The sequence below is a fragment of the Paralichthys olivaceus genome, chromosome 1, assembly GCF_024713975.1.
Source record: "Paralichthys olivaceus isolate ysfri-2021 chromosome 1, ASM2471397v2, whole genome shotgun sequence".
Classification (NCBI taxonomy): Eukaryota; Metazoa; Chordata; class Actinopteri; order Pleuronectiformes; family Paralichthyidae; genus Paralichthys; species Paralichthys olivaceus.
In genome coordinates this window covers 12,457,964-12,481,157 of record NC_091093.1, presented here as the reverse complement: position 1 = coordinate 12,481,157, position 23,194 = coordinate 12,457,964, and the positions used below count along the sequence as shown (strand labels likewise).

Sequence of the window (23,194 nt, the reverse complement as noted above, 5' to 3'; positions counted from 1 at the left end):
AAACTTAAATCCATCCCTCCATTGTCTTCCACTTATCCTGGCTTGGGTCGTGGAAGTAGCAGGCTACGGATATCCAATGTTCCTCCCCCTTCTCACGCTTTTATAGAACTTCCAGGGGGATTCCTGGCTCGATGGGATATGTTATCCCTCCAGTGAGTTCTGAGTGTACCTCGGGGTCTTCAGATTTGTTTTACAAATAGAAATTCAGGTGAACAATACTGTAGATCAGAATATTTTATTTTGGCCATTACATATTTGGAAATAAATTACATAAAATATGTTCCCCTGTTCTCCAGAATAACAGCATAGTTATAAAATTTAACTACAAAAAGCTTAAATAAAGGTTTGCTTACAAAAATCATTGTTACCCATTTCTCATCTCTGCTGATTGGGAATATCAACCAGATACAAAACTGTAAAAACCTATTATTTCCTTCATAATATCCAGCAACACAACTGTTAGAGAAAGAAATGTCTTCTGTGCAGAGGACAAAAGAATGAAAATCAAGTAAAACCTGTTCTCTTAGGAAGTTATTTCCTATTCACGTGTGAAGACAAAAAGTTGCTGTTCTTTGGTGACTTGCCCTTTATGATCAATACAGCAGAGATATGTGAGACATTGCTGAATCATCATGCTTCAAGCATGTCTGGTTTTGAGAAGCTGTAAACTCTTAATTATTAAGTTCATTTGGTGCCATCTTCTTGTCCCGAGCACGTTCACTACCTGTTTCATGGTAGTCACAGATATTTGAAAGTTCTCTGTCATCACTCAGCAGCGTAAGACGATAGAGCGTCACATTCACAGTAACTGGCAGTCATCTCTGCAGATGATGAGGAAGATGTCAGGTTACCAAAGGATGATGTTGGACTGAGCAGAGAGCTTTAACATACATTCATGTATCTGCCAGTTCTTAAGAATTTGTCACGTTCTGATGTCAGTTTGTGTACAGGGCTTGAAGCAACAACAAAAAAATAAAGGTGACCGCTTCCCCCACAGTGCACTGCCCTGTGTTCTGTGTAATTAAAAAAAAAAAAATAGCAGACAGTATATGATATGCTCTTAACCTACATGAATATTTGTGTTTTGCTCATTAACTGTTTGTTTACCCTTCAAATTCTACATCTAATAGTTTCATACAGCTGCTGGGCTAGCTCATTGTGTCACATCCCCAATTTCTCCCTCAGATCTGTACTGATCTTATCCAGGGCCCCTCTGCATGTCTGCCTGCAGGGCTTCTCTCTGGGTTCACTTCTGGCGCAGGCTCTGCTCTCAGGTCAGCTCCACTGTCAGGACACGAAATGCACGCAAAGACAAGGCCTGCAGACAAGACCCCCTTCTCTAGAATCCAGCTTGATGTAAAACAATTGCAAAAACGTAGAACTTATATCCCTGCATTTATAAAGATATGGTCCATTTCTCCCGTTCTTAAAGCAGCTGCTGTCCTCAGTCAAAGAATCGACACTGCATGTAGGTGTCCTCTGAAGCGCCATAGCTAAACTTTTGGTAAAAAGCCACATTTTTGGGTGCACATTCCAATGTGATTTTATAGCAATTCAGTTTCTTGCTGAGAAGAGTCAGAGTTGAAACTAACCTACAAGGAAGAGAAAGGAGAAAAGGGATGAGTTTAAAAAAAAAGTTTGGGGTTTCAATACAAGGTTTTAAAAATTAAAACAAGCTTAAAGAAGATGTCTTTCTGTCCAGCTCACACAGGTCTACTCACAGTTTGCCCAGCTGCTTCCCTCTGCAACCGTCACTAACGACTACCTCCTCCACCCGGCCTCTCTACAAACAGAACACCAACAGAGATGGTTTTCATTCCAAATATATGATTTCAACCAATTTTAAGATTACTAAATATGAATCAATGAAAACAAAAATTGGAACCCCCCTATTAATGATGTGATTGGCAAATGTAGAAAGAAATTATAGTTGCATCTATTTTTAAAATGTACACAAATTGTTAAGAGCTGCATTGTTTAATTTACCTTAGCACAGGAGTGGATGAATTTGTGTTCTGTGATCAATGTGGCCGTAGCAACAATCTGTCCCAGATTTGTGTCCTCCACCACAATAACAAAGTAGTCTCCCGTCTTCTTCATGTGCTCAAACTTTTCTGGAATTCAAAAGACAGCAATTTGTTTTTAATGGATCTAATATTGTATTTAAACTTTGTAAACTAGCTGCAGTTAATTCAAGTCTGATGCCCAGAAAGAGAGGTGACTTAAATATTTGAGCTGTGTGCTATGCTCTGAACAAAGTAAATAGAATGGCAGTATCTCACATTATCCATACGTTAAATGATCATTATGTTGAGCAATCTTACTTGTGAATTGCTCGGGTGTCACATCGCCCGTCTGCGTGAGTTGAGATAGAACCTTGAAGAATCCTGAAGCACAAACACACAACAGTTGATGAACACAACTTTTTTAAGTTATATTTTACTACATTACTTAAATCTTACATTTAAGACACTTATGAGGGAAAAAAATCACATTTAACTAATCTAAATCTAAATTTATTAAAAAAAGATAAACCAAAATAAGACAAAAGAAATACAGAGGAGGGTTGGGAGTGCGGGTTCAGCAAGAATAATATGGACTCTTTTTTTTATTTTGGTGTTAACATTTTGAGTTAGGGAGGAAGAGTAAGGTGGTGTAGAGTGGAAAAGAGACCGGGTGTCATGGGATGGGATCACACTGTCATTTAGGGTTGCTCTAGGTTTTTTCAAATAAAATAATATATTTAAAAACAATTGAAATAAAAGCTGAAATATGTTCCCACACTCACCTCTATTGAAGTCGGCCATACAGAGTGGCCTTAGCACCAGGCCTTCTCCGGGGCTGGCCGGAGAGATGGGTGGAGAGAAGGACACTGTGCTGCTGCTCCAGTCGAGCTCCTGAAGCAGAGAGGGCTCAAAGAGCGGAGTCTCGTCCAGCAACATTCCACGATCTCTGCTTCAAACACACAGGGGCAGGTAAATTCACACGCCCATAGAACAATGAAAGTAAGACCTGCTGAATAGAAAGCCTCCATCTAACATCAGATCAGCAGTATTCACCTTACCAACGTGTTTACTGGAACTCACACAGGACTTTGACCAGACACACACACACACTGACGTGCCACGCTTTGATAGCTGTAAGTGCCTGCTGGCATTTAAACTGACACACGCCCATGTGTGCGGTCATGAGGTGACACCCTTGTATCTTGAGCTGGATGTCTCTCCATGATGTGGACCATGATGTGGACCAGGATGTGTAAGGTGAGCAGGGTGAAACCAACAGAGGTCCATTCATAGTGAGACGGTTCTAAGTTAGATGAAGCTAGCAGAGGTTTGATAGTGGTTTCCATGGCAGCCAATACACTTTTACTGCTGACACCATCAACAAACAATGCGAGTAAATAAAGTATCACAGTTAGAATAAGTTCAGAAAGTTTTATTCGGACACCATGTTTCGCTACGGCAGCCCGAGTGGCCAAACAACTCATGTGGACTCCTCCGCTAACGTTAGACCGGTGTTTTAGCTAGCTGACGTAACATTAGCAGACAATCGTTTGTTTACCACAGTGACATCTGACTGAGTGTGTACATATACAACACATGAGTAATATGTGAGTCAGTGTCACGTTACAGCGTCTCAGTTTCCCCTCGTGTGTGCTGTCAACCAGCCGAACAAACTACACAACCCAGCGGCTTCAACCTCACATCCACCGGGTTAGCCCATGCTAAGCAGCTAGCAAGCGATTTTAGCGTGAGTGCTTACCAGTGGAGGGATCACAGGGAGAAGAGGGGGCCGGTGCGGCTGAGCTCCCACAGACCGAGGGGACGCACGGTGTCAGCCCGGTGAGCTGCTGGTTCTGACTGAGGCTGGGCTACATGGTGGTGGGGGGGTGAACAGCGTGGGTGTTGCCTGCTGCTGCTGTTTCCGTCTGACGTGGTGACGAGCACGGTCTAATGCACGACGTGGCAAAACATGCCGGACGTAAAGGTGCAGCTGCAACAACGTCAGAAGAAATCCTGGGGTAGGAGGTAGTGATCATAAAAGATGTGTTAGCGATACACGCCCCAGTCAGACCGGAGATCATGGAGATGTACGCTGTATGACTTATTCTGCACCAGCAGATCATTACAAATAATATTTACCTGTGAAGTCACTTTAGCATTAGTTATTATGACTTCCCTATAGTTATGACTTCCCTAAACCTAACCATAACTTCACCTAACTGCAATCTTAACCTAACTGTAATCTAAACCTAAACATAACCATAACTTAACCTAACTGTAATCTTAATCTAACCCTTAACCTAACTGTAATCTTCACCTAAACCTAACCCTTAACCTAACTGTAATCTAAACCTAAACATTACTTAACCTAACTGTAATCTAAACCTAAACATTACTTAACCTAACTGTAATCTAAACCTAAACATTACTTAATCTAACTGTAATCTAAACATTACTTAACCTAACTGTAATCTTAACCTAAATTTACCATAACTTAACCTAACCCTTAACCTAACAGTAGTCTTAACCTAAACTTAGGCCCACAAATTATAGTAACCTGACTTTAAAACTAGTTTTCACCTTAAAGTTAATTATGGGTGCCTTGCCAGCTGGGGGCTCCGCCCCCAGCTGGCAATGCATTGCATGGGGCTTCGCCCCATGCAATGCATTGGCACTTATATTATTATTCCTCGAACATTCCGGGTTTATTATTCTTAGTTCTTCTTCCGTAAATTTTCGTCCCGCTACTCCTCCCACAGATTTCGTCGCACATACTCGAGACCTATAAAAAAACATGCGGAATTACGTCGAATGGTGTGCTATGACTTTTCTAAGAATTTCGTCCAATAATTTGCTCAAAAATCGCGAAAACGTGGCCAAAACCGACGAATGGGACTCAAGGTCTCTCGCCCTAAAGAGAGAATCGGCAAAAACGGGCGTTTTTCAGCCACTTTTTTTGTCTTTAAACACTTCTCCTAGCCACAAACGGAGTCCGACAGACATGATTTTTACATCTGGTGAAAGTAGAGTTTGTTTCCTACGCACACATGCCACTCTGACATCTCTCGGTCCAGTAGTTTAGGCTGAGTCAATTTACCGAGAAATCTTTTCCGGTCTCACCTCTCCATTGACTCCCATGTTAATTTTGGGAAAAAAAGTCAGAAAGGAGAAATACAGGAAAAAATTTCTAACTCGCTGCCACGGTCTCATTTCTGAACTCTCTCCCGCCAAAACATATCTGTACGTTCGTGGAAGTCTTGGGATTCTCAAAATGTTTTCATTTCTTAGATAGGACCTATAGTTTTTGAGTTACAAGCATTTGTTTGAAGAGTGGCGCTAGAGCAGCACCCTCTAACTTTTGAATGGACTTCAATGGAGATCACCAAAAAAGATTCCTGATGAGAAAACTAAATTTCTAAATCGCTCTTACGGTCTCATTTCTTAACTCTTATGAAATATAAACATATGTGGACGTCGGCCAAAGTCTTGTGATTCTCACAATGTGTTCATTTCTCAGATACGACTTATAGATTTTGAGTTAGAAGCTTTTGTTTGAGGGTTGGTCTGAAACCAGTTTTTGGCTCCAAAGTGTGCGCGCAGCAGGTGTTCCTCATCTAATCAGTGAGTAACCATAGCAACCCCATAGACTGTCAGAGGTCAAGTCTCCTCTATAAATTTACTAGATTCAAAGTTTTTGCCACCATCCGCTTTGGCCCAGTGGTTAAGGCACTCGGATCATGTGACGTAAGTCTGGGTTCGAATCCGGGTGTGGCTGGTGGTTTTTGCTAAATTTTTTAACATTTAAATAAAAGTAAAAATAAGCCCCCCCACCCCCCCATAGTAACTAGATATTACCAGGAACATGTAATGGGCCTTTATTTTGAAAATAAGCTCCCCCCCATTATAATAGAATGTTACTAGGAAGTCTATACACTGCCTTTATTTTGAATATAAAAATAAACAACCCTCCCCCATTGTAATAGAATGTTATCAGGAAGTCTGTACAAAGCCTTTATTTTGAAAATAAGCCCCCCCACCCCCCATATTACAAGGAAACATGTACAGAGCCTATGTTTAAGCGTATAAATAAGCCCCCCCCCCATCCCACCCCATAGTAACTGGATATTACCAGGAAGTCTGTACAGAGCCTTTATTTTGAAAATAAGCCCCCCCCCCCATTGTAATAGAATGTTACCAGGAAACATCTAATGAGCCTTTATTTTGAAAATAGCCCCCCCATTGTAATAGAATGTTACCAGGAAGTCTGTACAGAGCCTATATTTTGAATATAAAAATAAACAACCCTCCCCCATTGTAATAGAATGTTATCAGGAAGTCTGTAATGGGCCTTTATTTTGAAATAAGCCCCCCCATAGTAATAGAATGCTACCAGGAAAGCTGTACAGAGCCTGATTTTGCAAAATAAAACCCCCAGATGGTTACAGGATGTTCCCAGGGAGCTGGAAAAATAGTGGATTTTCAAAATAAAACTCCCAAATAGTTACAGGATGTTCCTAGGAAGAGTAAAAAAAAGCTAGAATTTCAAAATAAAATCCCCAGATTGTTAAGGAATGTTTCTAAGAAGCCTAAAAAAAGCTGGACTTTCAAAATAAAAATGCCCAAATAGTTACAGGATGTTCCCAGGGAGCCGGAAAAAGAGTGGACTTTCAAAATAAAACTCCCAAATAGTTACAGAATGTTTCTAGGAAGCCTGAAAGACGCTGGATTTTCAAAAAAAAACCCCCAGATGGTTACAGGATGTTCCCAGGGAGCCAGTAAAAGAGTGGACTTTCAAAATAAAACTCCCAAATAGATACAGAATGTTCCCAGGAAGCCTGAAAGACGCTGGATTTTCAAAATAAAACCCCCAAATAGCTACAGAATGTTTCCAGGAAGCCTGAAAGACACTGGATTTTCAAAATAAAACCCCCAAATAGTTTCAGGATGTTCCGAAGAAGCCTGAAGGAGGGGGAATTTTAAAAATTAAATGCCATGGATGGTGATAAGACCTTACATCATGGTTTCTCTCTAACTCTCTGAAATTGGTCAGGTCTCTCACTGACCTGGATCATGTATGTTTATAAAATCAAGCAGCTTTTGGTAATGTCTTTCGCTCTCACCGTCTCTCTCTCTCTCTTAAACGTAATGTCTCTCTGAACTCGGATGTCATGTAAACCTGGATAATATGTGTCTCTCTGTCCTTGGTCTTAAAGGAAATGTCTCTGTGTTCGAAGCAACGCCGGCATCGACGAGCACAAGGCACCCATTCAAAATGTCTCGGCAGGAGAGATTTTCTAGTTATCTATGTTACTTGCTTTTTTTCTCTCCATATGGAAAACAAGTCTCTAAAATTTGACTGCGTAAAAAATGTTGACCACACACACACATTTGTGTACATACAAAGAAGAGATGAAAATGTCACCCTCTTTAGTTAAAAAGCTGTAGAAGCTCTGTTTATTGAGTCTTTTGTATTGACATATTTTACAAAAACTAGATTTACAGAAATCATCCATTACCAAACCATTCTTAATTTAGGCACAAAATTACAGTAAAGCTCAGTCCAAATAAGTATTTCACTTTTGATTAAATAAGACATGGTTATGAAAGATAACCCATGATTAGGAAAATATATCATGGATATTCAAAGATGTTAAGTAACTGGATGACAACCTAAAAATGAAAATAAAACCGTCCATTTCCATTTTAAATAAATGAAAACCTGAAATCTAAATCCAATAAATGTTACAACACCCCCAAACAGAGTTTGAGCAATGAAATGAACACACACAATTAGGATCACAACACTTCTGCCTCTAGAGGAAGTTTGTGGGCCGCTCTTTGGGATAAAGTGGAAGCAAACCAACTCACTTGTCTGGATTCATGCATACCTCACCCCAAACTTTCCTCGCACAGTAATCGAAGAAATCAAACACTTATAATACACAGTGTCAGTGTCCGTCTTTGTGTCCGTCAACACGTCTCAACCAGCTACAGATTCAGTGAAATTTGACAGCACCCAAAAAAGCTCCAATGGCCCAGTCCATGTTGTACATTGCTGCACATTTCTGTAATAACATCTTTTAGCAGAGTATGATTATGTTCCCTGCTGTTATGTTTCAGTAAGCACTTCTCAATGTGAGTAGACAAAAGGCTGTACAAACAAAAGCACCGCCCCCAAAATATTCTGCAATAAGATTCTCGGTCATTCACCTGATTTATATATATTAGATCTATAATTAGCAAACACAGCTTGATTTGTGTTAAGTTAGTGAAATCTTGTTGCTGCTCATCCAAGAGGCTTCACCTAACGATCTGATGAAGACTGTTGAAAGCAAAACCTGCTGTTACAGACTTAACTATTTCTGCACAAGTTAAAAAGAAATCAGACACGGTTGGCAATTGTCAACTGAAAAGAATATTTTCACAACTCAACAGCAGCACGTAATTTAAGTTAAATACATCCCCTCTGTTTATCTGGGAGCAGTTTTAGAAAACAAAGATTTACACACCAACTCCCTCCTCGTGTTAGATAACAAATGAAAACTTGTTTGCACTGGGTGATATTACACACTAAATACAGAACAACCCGTGTGGGTCAAAAACACTTTTGTTTGCAGCATTGCTTTGATAGAGACATTCATATTTGACTGAAAGGCTGAACAATACTAAAGTGACATTCACCTACTCAAAGGTAAGAAATAAGCCTACACTTGATTCACAGTTGAAACTCATAAAATAACAACACACGAATACGTCAGCTGAGTTCCTCCCTCCAGAATACGAAGCTTTCTGCCATGAGCAAACACAGTGAAAAACAATTGCTAAATAGGAAAACGAACAAGGACCCAAATAGTAGCTTTATCGAATAATAACACCTTCAAACCCTTCTCACGAAAAGACTTGGCTCTCCTGAATACAAAGCATGCTCATCTCCCACAGCAGACACTTTGACTCTATGGAAGCTGGTGGTTGCAATGTGTGGCACGAGAGTAAAGGGCAATGCAGCTTTGCATTTCTTAACTTGCACCCATCGATTTATATAATGCTCCAAATTCTCAGGCTTGTATCAGTGATGCAGAGGCTATTCACAGTAGTCCCACCTAATAGAGGCAGCTCGAAACGGTCCAAAGGCAATGTTTGCAATGCTTTTTAATTAGAGGTTCGAATAGATGGTGTCCATTGACTGTACAACACGTGGGGACAGGTAGAAAGAGCTGTTTTTGCCTCATGGGATGATGATGTTGTAGACTCTCCAGCTGAAGCCAAGCTTTGGGTATCAAGGTGAGGGGTTTTGCTGGATTTGCATGCGTCCCTCTGCAGCTGCTGCCACGATTCTACGTCTCAGGACACTTGAGTCCAACTCGGGGACAATGTCCTCTTCCAGTCCAGGCAAATCCTCGTCCTGATCCTCTGGACTCTTGTTCAAGAATCTCCTATGGGGGAGTAGTGAAAATGTAAAGATTTGATGTTGGGAACAGGAAATGAAAGATACTAGGAAAGCAAGGCAACAAGGAATCCTCATCATTTGTGGGCCTTTCTGCTAATCTGGTACTCAAAACAAGAAAGCCTTCAAGCATTTATCCTGTCTTCAACGACTTTCATGACATTTCAAGCACTCAAGCAACTCTATTTTTTTATCAGAAATTTGTGAAAAACATCCCTATGTCAAATTAAATAGTTCAATGGTGTGAGAATCTTCACTTTTCAAACTTCTGTGATATTATCTTGATTCAGCACATGTCAAATATAGTTAACCCATATTGTTTGGTAAAAGAAAAAATCTCAAAGCAGCAGTGTGCCAACCTGCGAGCTTGCTGGAGCAGCTCTTCTTTTCTCTGCATTAGCATCTTCTGCCTCTCCTCAGCAGACTTGGAGAAGCGACCCCCTCTGACCTCCATATTGTCTGCCTCGTTGATTTCCTGCTCAGCTGCTCCATTGGACCCTGCCTGCTCCTCTCCTGCATTGTTCCCCTGTATAGGGGAGCGCTCTATGGCCTAAGGAAGGAAGGCGAAAGAAATAATGTCAGACAGTGTGACCCAGTCTGCCTCTGACCAATTTGAAAGAAAGTCAGGAGCATTGTGTTAAAAATGTTATATTGCACCCTTGTTAACATTTAAGCCTAAAATAACTGACCTGTGTTGTGAAAGGCACCTGGATGCGTCCCTCCAGGATGTTGTCGGTGGTGACCTCCACAGAGCGGGTCAACTGCAGGTCCTGCATCACCAGGTAGGACGGTACCTGAGGGAACATCTCCTGGATCTGATGGGCCTGATGACCAGACGTTACATGGACAAGGATTCAGAAAAAGACGGAGTGAACAGAAGAGCAGAACTTAAGCTGGTGCAAGTTAAAATGTATCTTTTAAAACCATCAACTCAAGCAGGTCTTATGCATACAGTGTTAGTGATTTAAAGGATGAAACTGTTCAAAAGATCTCAAATCTTCTTTGGCATATTTATTCACTAACAGTTTCTACCAAATCTGTTGGATTAAAAATACACTTGTAATGCCAGTAGGGTTGAGGTTAGGGCAAACAGCACTATTTGAGTTTTACAGTATTACACATAAGATCAATTTTATTATCTTCTAACTGTGTCACATGATTATTTTGTTACAATCATCCCTTAATGATCTCAGCTGCAGTTCCAAGTTAAGCTAGCTTGATTTGATGGATAATAACCATGAGATTGCAACCCCCGTTTGATAATGGTAACAGGCAGACGGTGAAAGAGAAGGAGAATGCTGCTTGAGCCATGCAGCCAAGAGCAGCCTCGCACCACAGTTTACATCTGGTGAATTGGACTACAGAGGTCATCGTTGTAACAAGCATTTAGCAAGACTTCTAATATGCAAGTAATTATGTTAAGAGCATTTTAGTTATAGTACTCGAACCAAGGCAATATTTTTGAAGCAGTAGACACAAGCTGCTTGTAAACAAGACAGGGAATTTATTGTAGCAATGGTTTGTGCAAACTGCTATCTGTGTCATCACTCTTAAAATTAAAAACGTCATCAGACCGTAAACTTGAACTCACCATGGCCATGAGCTGGGAGTTGTTGTTGGCCTGAGCGATGCCCAGGATATTGGTAGTGTGCATTACTTCCACTGAGAAACTGGGCAGCCAGCTGGCAATGCGAGATCCTACAGGGGAATATGTGTGTTTAATTGTCAGACACAGACGATCCGTGGAAGGTGACTCCACAATAACATTCTTCCTCTGATCAGTGTCTGACAGACTCACCATCAAAATGGAAGAAGTGGTTGTGATGGTTGACATGTGGTCTGGCTTCTGGAGCAGCTCCTCCGGGGACGATGTTGCCCTCCATACCTCCGCCCTGCGGCTGGCCTCTCGCTTGGCCCCCATCGCCACTGATGTTCAGGGAGGTCCGACATGTTGGGCATGAGGTGTCCTGCTCGAGCCATGACCGCAAACAAGAGCTGGAAGAACAGACACACAAATCACCAATGTTATTATTATAGTATTAAGACTTGGAATTCAAGTGTCAAGACAAGTCATCTGTTGCTAAATATCAGGATCTGCGCAGGGAATCTTACAGAAGAACATTCACCAAACTTCTCTAATATTATCAAAAAAATACAATGAAATTCATATAACTATAAAAGCTAGAACTGTTCCGGTGTAGTCTCTCCTTTGGGCATCTTTATTATACCACAAAAATAAACTGTTTCTAGGATATGGAGCCCCATGTAAGTGATACTGCAACCGTCCCTTGCATGGAAGCAACTCCTAAAAATCCCTTTACTTGTGGAAAAGATGGCCGCAGGGTAGTTTGCGTGCTGTCAGCATGGTGTCCCAGCAGATGGCACAGTCGTCATCATTAGCTGCCAGCTCCTCTGCAGTAGCAACAGCAAACCTGCATTGAAAGTTCACAGAATATGAAAATAATGATGAAACAACTGGCAATCGACAAAGTATAAAGCTCAAAGTCAGAAATAACAATATAAAACAAAAAGGAGAAAACAAATAAAACACAGCATCACCTGGCCTCCATGTTGTTGATGACACGAAGGTAATTTTTATGTCTGCGAACGCGACGCTGGACCTCATGGAAGAGATACCGCAGCTGCATGAAGATAACCAAGCTTGCCATTGACAGCCAGATGTTCCCAAAAAGCTAATAAGAGACAGAAAAGGTAGACTATTAGGGAACTATCAAGATAAACAGGGACATACTACATTTTCAGAACATCACATGTCTCTGTGCCTTCAGTGTATCTTACCAGCATATGGATATGGTGCATGAGGTCCAGAAACAACATGGCCAGCTCCATGATGAAGTCTGAGTAGTAGACATAAGTCCCCTTACTCTCCCAAGTCCCTGGGTGGTTAAGGTCCCACAGATGAATGGAGTACCTGAGGACATGCATAACTTTTTAACACAGATATTAAATATACTCAATATATCCCAGCTTGTTCCACGTGAGATTTAATAAATGACTATATTGTGACCATCGAGTCAAGCTACAGCTCAACTAGTGACAAAGTTTCCAGGTTTAGAGAAACACTAATGAATCCATTAGTGCCTCAGCTGATTTGAGTCCTGACCACTTTCTTTGGGACAAAGAGGCCTTTCATACTGCTGCTAATGGAACCAGAGGAAAACATTAGTTCCATTTCAAATTTGTAGAGGCTATGTCATCTGTCCTGCTGCGGTGTGTGCATGTGTGTGTGTGTGTGTGTGCGTGCATGTGTAAGGATTCTTTTAAGAGACTTACCGCATGATGACATGCCCAGTACGCACAGTCACCAGCAGACACTGTAGAATGAAGAACATAGATTAGGTCGATATACGGGCCTAAATAAAAGCTTTTATTAAAGAGTGCAAGATCGTCTTTTCTAAGGATGATCTAAGTGCATTTTAAACATAGTTTTGCCATTTTTATACAGTTGTGGTTCCAGACTCTCACCTCTGCTCCCATAAAGGAGAGGGTGTGCATGCCATGGGAGGCTCCTAGCAGACCACAGACCACAGCGAGGCCACAGCAGTCCAACAGAAGAGAGACCAGCAGACAGAGCACTCGCACATGGCTGTGCATGGGAGTTGAGGGGGAGAATGACAACTGTGGGGAAGAAATGTGGATAGTAAAGTTTTTATGAGAGTTTTCTTTGTCCTCAATTACAATAAAGAAATAAAATTGAGTTTAATAATTTGGGAATTTCTAGTGGACTTCAGTGGACAAAGGTGATTCTGGTATTTTTAGTATACAACTTAACAATCACAATATGAATGCAGATATTCATGCAACATTCGGCTGATGGCAAACATTTACAATCCTGAATATTTGCAAGTTTAACAGTTAAGAACAGTTTAACTTGCTTACATACAGTCTTCACTACTGATCACACATCAACAAGAACCAGTGCCATGAGTGTCAAACTCAAAGTGCATTTCTACTGTGGGACCATTTAAAAATCAATAAACTTGTCAAACACAATCCACATAAAGTCCATGTACAGAAAATACCTACAGCTCTAGAGTGTATAGACCACATTGGATACATCATTACAGATATGTGAACTCCTGAAATGTTCAAATATTTGTTATAATTGTTTAACAAGGTTTACACACTCACGACATATTTATCATCTTTAGTGTTTCTGTTTGTCCCCTAAAGCTAGAACCCACAGAAGCAGATACACAGAAGACAGCTGGACAGACACAACTGACAGACTACTTCTAAAAGAATACATTTAAACTCATACACTGGTATAGATTCTGCAGAGGGAGTCAGCTACACCAAGCCAGTCAACATTACCGGCAACATACCAGCTTCATGGCCGTTTTAAATGGCATTGCTTGCAAGGAGCTGAATAAATCTGATATTTTGTTTTGCCCAACATGCACAGCACAACCTGATACAGGCTCATGTCGATGTAGTTAGTGAAACTGTATCAGTAGGCTAACATACCAGTGCAATGGAACTATTAATAGACTAAGAGCTTAAGACATTTGGGGGACGCTTAGGACACTTTATAATTGGGACTTCAGCATGAAGTTTGTATGTGCACTGATCAGGTGTTGTTAAATAGCAGGCTTTCTGCCACCTGGTATTTACTCTAAGTACTTACGAGTAAAAAGGAGGTCACAGAGGATGTAGGTCTAGTTCTCTCATGTTTACTATGGAGCCTAAATAGGCAAAGGTTTCACTTAGACCATCTATCATCCTCTATAATCTCTCCAGGCAAAGAAACAGAAAACTTAAAAAAGTACTGTTTTGTGAAAACGCTCTTCAGCTGTTTAGTTTTAGTTGCATAGCTTCCTAAAGCTGCTTAATGTCACACTGGCCTTTTCCAATGCCTTCATCTACATTACAATGTACAAAGTGCTTGAATAGTCTATAGCATAGAACTTACATATTCAAATCGGTCTTTACAGAGCTGAACCATGAGGTGCAGAAAGACCAGTGCCGAGAACCACAAACACCACATGACCACCTCCTCCACAGTCTGCACATTCAGTACGCCAAAAATGAAAATAAACTTGTAGAAGATGAAGTTCCAGAACTTGTCTTTAAGGTGCTGAGGAGTAAACACAGAGCACATTAGTAAGTTCATTTCAAGAGGGTCTACATTTGAGTTGCAAAGGCTTAGAGGTTTAAAACCCCAGGCTATGTGACAGACCTCATTTTAACACAGACTCACCTGCTTCTCGCTGACTCTCAGTGGGCCGAACACCACGTACTGAATCATTTTGGCAAACAACATCAAAGAGCAGCAGAATGTGTTGACTAACACCTGGAGGATCATGAGAACAGAGTGAAAATTAATTAGTTAGTTAGTTAGTTTTTCTTCTAGAGCAATGCAACGTCTTTAACCCGACAGCACTCACCCACACAAAGAGACTGTCAGTGGCAAGATACCACAGCACAGTGGTCGCCAACTCCGTGTTACTAAAATCATTATTAAGATGTTCAAGATCCACCTCTGGGGCAGCGGGTGTTTCATCGGTTTCCAAGGCCCCAAAGCCTGGATCAGTGACAGTGTTGTAGGCGGTGAAGATGCTGCCGGCGAGCAGAGCCACACTCAGGATGGTGTAGGTCTGCAGGCTGGGCCATGGAAACCTCTCCAGAAACAGCAGAGGCATCGCAGTGTGTGAGCTCCTCTTCTTCTCAACGTGTAGAAACGGGGTCTGTCCTGATCAGACAACTCAAACAACCTGTAAGGGCAGAAGTGAGTGAGCCAAATTTTATTACTCAACTCTGCGTCATTGTTACACAAATGCAAACGTGCTAGCACTGGATCGTTGCTAACTCGTGCTAATGTGTGTATTTATGATGATTGTGGAAACAGACAGTTGACATACTAATGCAAGATTGTCATGGTAGTTTCCAGGAAGTTAGCAGACTGACGTTAACCATTGACAACCTTACTCTGTTCTCTAGTAGGCTAACTACATGTGTTAGCTCTAAACAGTTGGTTTATGTCTAAATTAAAGCTTATTGAAGTCGGCGATCGAGCAAGCTTACGTAAATACCCCCGTAGCGCTAAAGCTGAATGGAAGCAGCTCACGCCCCTGCCGTTAGCTTATCACCTGGCTAACGCTAGCTAGCACTAGCTTAGCTGTCAGCTAATGTTGGCCACAAAGCCGACCAGTGTAAACAAGCACCGGACATCGAGCTGATGTCAGATCGTCACTCACAGTTCGTCGCAGACGTGATTGAAGATGATGTCTGGCGTCCCTCGTCGTGTTCCGTGTTGTACTTTTAGTGCAGCAGCACCGGGAACATCGGAGTTGACAACATCGTCTTGTTTATTTCACAGAGGAAGCAGCTGAGGGGGGGGGGCTGTCGGAGCTGCGCACCGTAACTACGTCATCACGACAACTTTCAAATTAAAATGATTTGTTTACAACAAATACCTATGGACAAGATGGTTTAGATCGATAGATAGATAGACAGACAGATAGATTATTAAATAGATGGATAGATAGATAGATGGCTGGATAGATAGATAGATGGATAGATGGATGGACAGGTGGATATATGTCTCTCAGAAGAGCACATACCTTCACTAACACCCTTATGAAACCACAATTTCTACCACAAACCGGATTTTTATTTGGATCCACACCGAACTATTCACTCATTGATATCAGTCCCCTATACATGCCTGATTTTTTTTTCTAATGCAATGCAATAATTAAAGTTTATGAGGCTTTGACAAAAAAGTGCTGATTGAACTTTTTAGATACATTTTTATGTGCTTAAAAAAGAATTTATTTGTATTGTTTATTGTTGATGTTCATTTCATTTCTTTTATTTACACGGCACATGACATGTAAAAAAAAAAAAGGGAAGCAGAGGTTTTTCTTCATCTTCATCTGCTGTGATGTCACTATGGATTTATTCTGTAACATTTAAATCATGAAATGAGTGACACTTGAAGCCATGGGAGTAATGAATAAGTAACCTGACTGAATTGTAGTCTAACAATTAAACTCAGAGTCTGATGTCAAACATTGCTAATCTGGAGCATCTATGCAATAGATGGAGTTAGCAGATTGTTGTGTCTGACTGCTCACATAATCATCTGTGGAATGGAAAAAGTACAAGAGGTCATTTAGTGTAGAGTGAAGTAAAAGTGAAAGAAAAGTATATCTCCTTCCTTTTACAGCCGAACCATTGAAAACAACCTTTGACCTTTGTTTTTGTCATGCAAAGTAAATCATTACATGACTATGAGACATGCGTGAAATCACATTTATGTCTCTTGATTTGAGATACCTTGTTCCTGTTCATTTGATTCATAAGGGGAAGTGAAGACTTGCTTGTACAGCACTTTAGTTTTCTTTTCATGCAGACACCACTGTCAGCACATACACTTTCAGCATGAACCACTCAGCTGAGCTGTCTCCTTCAGAGGAAATGGCCCCTGAAGAGTTTGACGGTGGGATAGCAGCGGCTTGTGTCATCCTCAGTCTGTCCTTCCTGGTTGGAGTGCCAGGGAACCTTCTGGTGATCTGGACCATCCTGAGACACGTCAAGCGTCACTCCCACACTCTGGTGCTCATCCTGCACCTGGCTGCTGCTGACCTGCTGGTCCTCATCACCCTGCCTCTTTGGATCTACTCCCTCGCCCACTCCTGGGTGTTTGGAGAGGCCTCCTGCAAAGCCATAGTGTACATCATCACTGTGTGCATGTTCAGCAGCATCTTCTTCATCACCCTCATGAGTGTGGAACGCTTTCTAGCTCTCTGCCATCCATTTTTAATGATGTGCTGGAAGATTAAGCATGCGATGAACTGGTGTCCTGTATTTTTGTGGCTCCTTGCTTTCATTCTAGGAGTACCTGTCTTACTCACCCAGTCTTTGGATAAAAATGATGGAAGTGAGCAGTGCTTTAGTAGGGAATTCAGCTCTGTGACTCAAGAGATCATCATCTTGTGCCTGGAGACCTTTGGGGGCTTTGTTTTTCCTTTCATCATCATAACTATCTGTTACTGTCTAGTGACAGCCCAACTCAGGAGAATGACTTACAACACCAAGCAGAGATCCCTGGTTCTCGTACACACGGTGGTTATAGCCTTCAGTCTGTGCTGGTTTCCTTACCACATCATTAACATCATGGATCTGGTTTGCATCTTAAAGTCAGGCAGTCAGCATGATTGTGTGCCAGATAGTTTTGTTCTGTGCTCCGGTGCTCTTGTGTTCATCAACAGTTCATTGAATCCTGTGCTCTACTTCTTCCTTTCGAGGAACTTTCAAGGGAATTCCCGACTGGTCCGGCTGTTCCAGGAAATGGCCACTCATGCCCACAAACTCATGGAGCTGGTAGTACAGCAGCAGACAAGCCAGATGGCAGCAAATACACAGGTAGAGCTAATGTCTGACCAGTGTGAGAAAAACTGAATCCCTGAAACTGACATGCCTGGAAAATGTGAACTTTGTCTTCTGCAGTTATTAATGGACTTTTCAATATTGATGCCTTTGTATGATCTGAGGGTTTAAAAGCTTGGATTTTGTGAATGAAAGATATTATTAAAGGTGACCATATTCTCCCATCCTTGTCTCACTTTCAGCTTTGGATGTCAATATAGGCAAACGTGACTGTGTCATATGTTCCTCAATGTTTATACTAATTAATTATGGTGATTGACATGTTCTGACAATTTGATGTGGCCTATAGTATTGTGTAATGTCTACTGTGTATGCCACTATTAATGAAGCATCGTTTTTTTCTCTAAATCAAAGTTCTTTGAAAATGCTAGAGTTTCAGTTCATGATTATTATTAAAACTTAATTTGCATATCATTCTAGCTAATTTTGATCTAAGAGAGAGCTACTTCAAAAATGTCTTGCCTTATTGGGGAAAATAGGCCCAAATAAGAGCAATTATTCATTTGTTGAAACTCAAATTACTGCTCTACGATTGTATGCCTCTGCCTGTAATGCTATTTCAGTCATACTTTTTTTCATTCCCGATTCATATGAGTTCCCCGCGACCTTTGACCACTGAAATCGTTTTAGTTCATCTTTGAGTCCAAGTGACAATTATGAACTTTTTAAAGGAATTCCTTAAAGGCAGATTTGAGATCATGGTTAAGAAGCCAAAAATTGCCACCGTGACTTTGACACTTGACTCTTGACCACTAAATTGTAATCAGGTCCTCCTTGAGTCCAAGGGGATTGTGCCAGATGCAATGAAATTCCCTGAAGGCTTTCTTGAGATATCACGTTCACAAGAATGGGATGGACAGAGGGATACAAAACATATTACCCCTGGCCACTGGCTGTCATTGGTGTGGAGGCATACAAAAGTATATATGAAAAAGAGACAAGAAAGAAAAAGTCATACACAAAACTGCACAGTCATATTTTATTCCCATAAACCATATTGAGATACTAAATAAAATATAAAATATACATTACATTAAATGACTCCAAACCTAATTGGCTTACATTCTAACTAAGGTACTCGCTTGCACAAATCAGGAAGTCAGTGTAGTGCAGTGCCACAATCAGAAAAGTGGTGGAAGAGCAATGACCTGTTAAAAAGTCACATGTTCGAATCATCAGGCGTCAGATCAGTTCTTAAAAATGAATGATTATCGTGGACATTGCTTTTGGACCTTCTTGCATTTGTCAAGAAACCTTGACAACATGGTCATTAAATTGCCTGTAATGTCCCACTGTCTGATTGAGAAGCTCATTCAATCTTATCTTTTGGATCAAAAGAAAAATCGATCAATCTTTTATTTAATTGAAACTCTTCTAAAGACATATGTTTTTTTATTTCCAATCTGTGGTGAAAAATGGACGTATGATGCATGAATGAATCACCTCTCTGTGTCTCAAACAGGCCTGAGAGGAAACCCTGTGCAGTCTTTTCAAAAGGGAAGTGAAGACTTGCTTGTACAGCACTTTGGTTTTCTTTTCATGCAGACACCACTGTCAGCACATACACTTTCAGCATGAACCACTCAGCTGAGCTGTCTCCTTCAGGGGAAATGGCCCCTGAAGAGACAGCAGTCACTTGTGTGATCCTGGGTCTGTCCTTTCTGATTGGAGCCCCGGGAAACCTTCTGGTGATCTGGACCATCCTGAGACACGTCAAGCAACGTTCCCACACCGTGGTGCTCATCCTGCACCTGGCTTTTGCAGACCTGCTCGTCCTCATCACCCTGCCTCTGTGGATCTATTCCCTGGCCTACTCCTGGGTGTTTGGAGAGGCCTCCTGCAAAGCCATAGCATTTGTGATCACCGCCTCTATGTACAGCAGCGTTTTCCTCATCACCCTCATGAGTGTTGAACGTTTTTTGGCTGTGCGTTATCCTTTTGCTTCAGCTGACTGGAAAAGAAAAAAAGCTCTTAATAAAGTACTGCTGATTCTGTGGACTTTAGCGTTCTTGTTCAGCATCCCTGTCATCCCAACTCAGGTTATGGATCATGAGCAATGCTTGTACCGGGAGTACTCATCTGTGACTCAGGAGCTGGTCTGTGTGCTGCTGGAGACACTGGTGGGCTACATAATACCGTTCTCCATCCTGGTGGTCTGCTATGGCTGCCTGTGCAGCCGGATTACTCAGATGACATTCAAGTCCAAGCGCAAGTCTACTGTTCTCATTGCCAGTGTGGTGGTTGTGTTTGGCCTTTGTTGGACACCTCATCACATCGGAAATGTCCTCTCACTAGTCATCCTGGGCATCCAAGGTTCCTTTAGTGATGCAGCAAAGTCTCTGGAGAGTGTTAGGAGCACCATGATCTTGATCGCCGGAGCCATGGTGTTCATCAGTAGCACTGTAAACCCCATCCTCTATATGTTTGCAGCGCGCACCTTCAGGAGCTCCCTGCGGGACATCGGCATCAAGAAGCTCTTCCGACACATCTCCAGCACATCCCCAGGCGAAGGCAACAGAGAGGTGTCCTTTGTGTCTAAGAGACAAAGCAATCAGACCAACAGCTCCAAGTGTGAGTTGGAGTCAAAAGCCCAAATGGACATATTGTTAAAAATGTGTGAAAATAATGAAAGTGTAATTATCCAACAATAATTGAAACTGTACAGAGTGTACATCTGTGCTCCGTGTGTCTGTGTAAATATAAATATATTTAGCATTTTGTCATTTCACAATGCAACAGGATGTCAGTTTATCTTTATAATACTTGTCTAAATCTTTAAATTACCCATTTACCATGATTTGGTTTGCTTTTAGATTGTGACCATGTATTTATAAAAACTGTATATTATGTACATATATATACATATATATGTCATTTGATATTAAAAAAATTCTACTGTAATGTCTCAGGGTACGTTTTTTTTGGATAATTTATAGTATGTGGTTGCATCTTATCTCTGTTTTAACTAAAGAAAAATATTTCATTCGCTCACAGCCGCTGTTTGCACAATGGCAAAGAATGTTTAATATTGTGAATCAGTTCTGTCCCATGGAACTGCTACATCTCCAACACACTCTGATTATGCGATAATGATTTTGTGTTCAAAATATGTGTTAAATATACCTATCATGTTTTACTCTCGTATAGAATCCAAAACATTTTTACTTTTGTAAAAACGTTTCTTTACTCGTGACAAATTAGGTAACAATAGTCTCAGTGCTGCACCCCAGTCCTGCTTTCAACTTCCTCTCAATGAAAAGATTGCAAAATGAAAAATTGCATGTTCCCTGTAGTGAGCAGTAAAAAGAGGAATCATGTCTCAATGTTTTGTCACAGTCTCAAGAGGCAGACTGTTTACTGATATTTTATCATTTCATCTATTTATAATGTTGCCATAGCATCTGGAGTTTGTCTCAAACTTGAAGGACAATTTGTGTGTTGCCATGACAACAAGACCTGCTGTTACTGACCTGTTACTGACTGACCAGTAGATGGCACTGACAGCACAGTGTTATTACTATGGTAGTTTTGCAAACTTTTCAGTGTTGTGTAATTTATTATTATTATTTTTGTAATTTTCCTGAAAACACATCCTTTACAGATTTTTGTATCGATATAAAGTATATACAGTAAGTCATTGAATAATGTAAATTAATCTCAGTTCTGAATGTAAGTAAAAAATGGACTCAGTTCAACTCTACCATAATGCAGGGCTTTTTTAATGTTTACGACTATAATTATACTAATGCATTGTAGTTACCATGGCAGTTGCTTTTAAAGTCTTACATAATGGTACAATGATTTAACTTGTATAGACTAGTTTTTATGATAAAATACAAGTCCTCAAACATGCTGTACTTGGTCATGGCCTGTGTCCTTTCTGGGAAGATGTAAGTAGATTATGAGTTCAGAGGGAAAAAAGAAGACTTGACATTTCATACAAATGTTTTTTTCGAGCTTTGCCATTAGTATGTTGTGTATGCTATGAGATGGCTCATTATGATAATAACTTGAACTTGATCAAACCCATTGTGACAGGGGCTGGAAGCTATATTTTGGAGCCTTTAATTAATAGTGAGTCAGGATTATTTTAACTGAGAGTGGAAAATTACAGAGGGAAAGGGTGTGACAAACACAAATGCGTGTCAGTCGAGATTGCACAAGAAAACTGCCTCAGAGACGCACAAGTCCTCTCACAGAATAAGGAAGCAGTGCGTATATGAGACACATCAGCAGTGCATTATTTACTCAACATAATCATTACCATTCATGAGCATTCCTACATCCTGCCTATGTATCATGTCATTGAATTGTGACATTGTACTTTGGGTTTAGTTCTTTGTAAATTATAAATATGGTGTCATTGACAGTTTGTAACAAAATTAAAAAGTATTCTTCAATACTTTCCTTTGCAGTAATTGTTTAAGGCATTACTTATTTTGTAATACGATTACTGTAATCCATCTAAATTTGACCCATTATTTCCTATGCCCTAGCCAAAAGTAAAACCCTGAGAAAAACCTGCCAATTGAGCCACAATCTTGGTTCAGTGGTGGACTTCCCACTACAAAAATCTAATTTGACACATTAACCAAAGCAAAGCCACATTCTGAGTTTAGTTTAGTCTTGCACAGTTTACCGTCTCTCCAGTCCAACTTTTCAACAGACTACACATGCTGAAAAAAGTCTGGAGCTTGTCGTTTTGTTATGAAGCTAAACATTCCTTGCCTTTGTTGGATTGAAATACATGTATCTTGTATCTGAGATCTCAGTTTGCCCGACCAGTTCAGCCGGATAGAAAGATTTCTGTGCAAGGAAGAAGACACTGGGATTTACTCTCAAGATTGGGGGATTTAAACGAGTGAAAGGAAGTGAACAGACAAAAAGCCTTGCATTCACTACAGTCTGCTGGCCCATAGCGAGCAAAGCTGGGAGTGTCGGGCGCAACAAAACAAGGCATTCTGGGAATTGAGCCAAAGACTAGCGAAAACTCCATCAGACCAGCAAGGACCTGTGGGGCGATTAAAAACAATACATTCTAAATGGTTGCTATTACAAAGTGCCACCTTTTTTTTCAAAAGAAGAAAAACCGCTCCCAGATAATAAAAAAAAACACTAGGCATTGCCAAGTCAAGTATTCCCTCACACCTTTTTTTTATAACAGATTTACCATCAACTGCAACATCACCTGCTGACCTGCTCCATCCCCACACATCAATAGGTCACTGCAGGTCCTCTGACTCACTGGTTGTCACACATACCTGTTTAAAAGATGACTGTGCTTTCCAAGTTTTGGCCAAAACATTACAGCACACTCTTCTTATAGATT

General features: G+C 40.8%; 4 protein-coding genes across 5 annotated transcripts; 2 read left to right on the top strand and 2 right to left on the bottom strand.

The window, feature by feature from the left end:
• Positions 1–219: 219 nt before the first annotated feature.
• Positions 220–4,019, bottom strand: gnpnat1 (glucosamine-phosphate N-acetyltransferase 1). Of its 2 annotated transcripts, none has more exons than XM_020080035.2 (6): positions 3,766–4,019; positions 2,789–2,955; positions 2,325–2,387; positions 1,987–2,114; positions 1,722–1,783; positions 220–1,592 (listed from the first exon to the last, which is right to left on the bottom strand). In XM_020080035.2, exons 2-6 carry the CDS (start codon positions 2,940–2,942, stop codon positions 1,445–1,447), a joined length of 555 nt encoding a protein of 184 aa, XP_019935594.1. In that variant the 5' UTR covers positions 2,943–2,955; positions 3,766–4,019; the 3' UTR covers positions 220–1,444. The 2 variants fall into 2 exon arrangements, with proteins under 2 accessions (XP_019935594.1, XP_019935593.1); XM_020080034.2 differs by having other exon boundaries at positions 2,789–2,952; positions 3,766–3,958.
• A 3,413-nt stretch (positions 4,020–7,432) lies between these two features.
• Positions 7,433–15,833, bottom strand: LOC109625027 (E3 ubiquitin-protein ligase AMFR). Its single transcript, XM_020080032.2, has 14 exons — positions 15,669–15,833; positions 14,859–15,185; positions 14,672–14,764; positions 14,384–14,548; positions 12,937–13,089; positions 12,745–12,785; positions 12,250–12,382; positions 12,010–12,143; positions 11,772–11,882; positions 11,249–11,445; positions 11,042–11,148; positions 10,140–10,274; positions 9,810–10,000; positions 7,433–9,439 (listed from the first exon to the last, which is right to left on the bottom strand). The coding sequence occupies exons 2-14, from the start codon at positions 15,111–15,113 to the stop codon at positions 9,283–9,285; spliced, it is 1,872 nt and encodes a 623-aa protein (XP_019935591.1). The 5' UTR covers positions 15,114–15,185; positions 15,669–15,833; the 3' UTR covers positions 7,433–9,282.
• Positions 15,834–16,857: 1,024 nt separating this feature from the next.
• LOC109625030 (leukotriene B4 receptor 1-like) lies at positions 16,858–20,766 on the top strand. Its single transcript, XM_069521789.1, has one exon. The coding sequence runs from the start codon at positions 16,858–16,860 to the stop codon at positions 17,875–17,877; it is 1,020 nt and encodes a 339-aa protein (XP_069377890.1). The 3' UTR covers positions 17,878–20,766.
• Positions 19,440–20,766, top strand: LOC109625028 (leukotriene B4 receptor 1). The gene has a single exon (XM_020080033.2). It carries the CDS (start codon positions 19,440–19,442, stop codon positions 20,514–20,516), a length of 1,077 nt encoding a protein of 358 aa, XP_019935592.2. The 3' UTR covers positions 20,517–20,766.
• Positions 20,767–23,194: the final 2,428 nt, after the last annotated feature.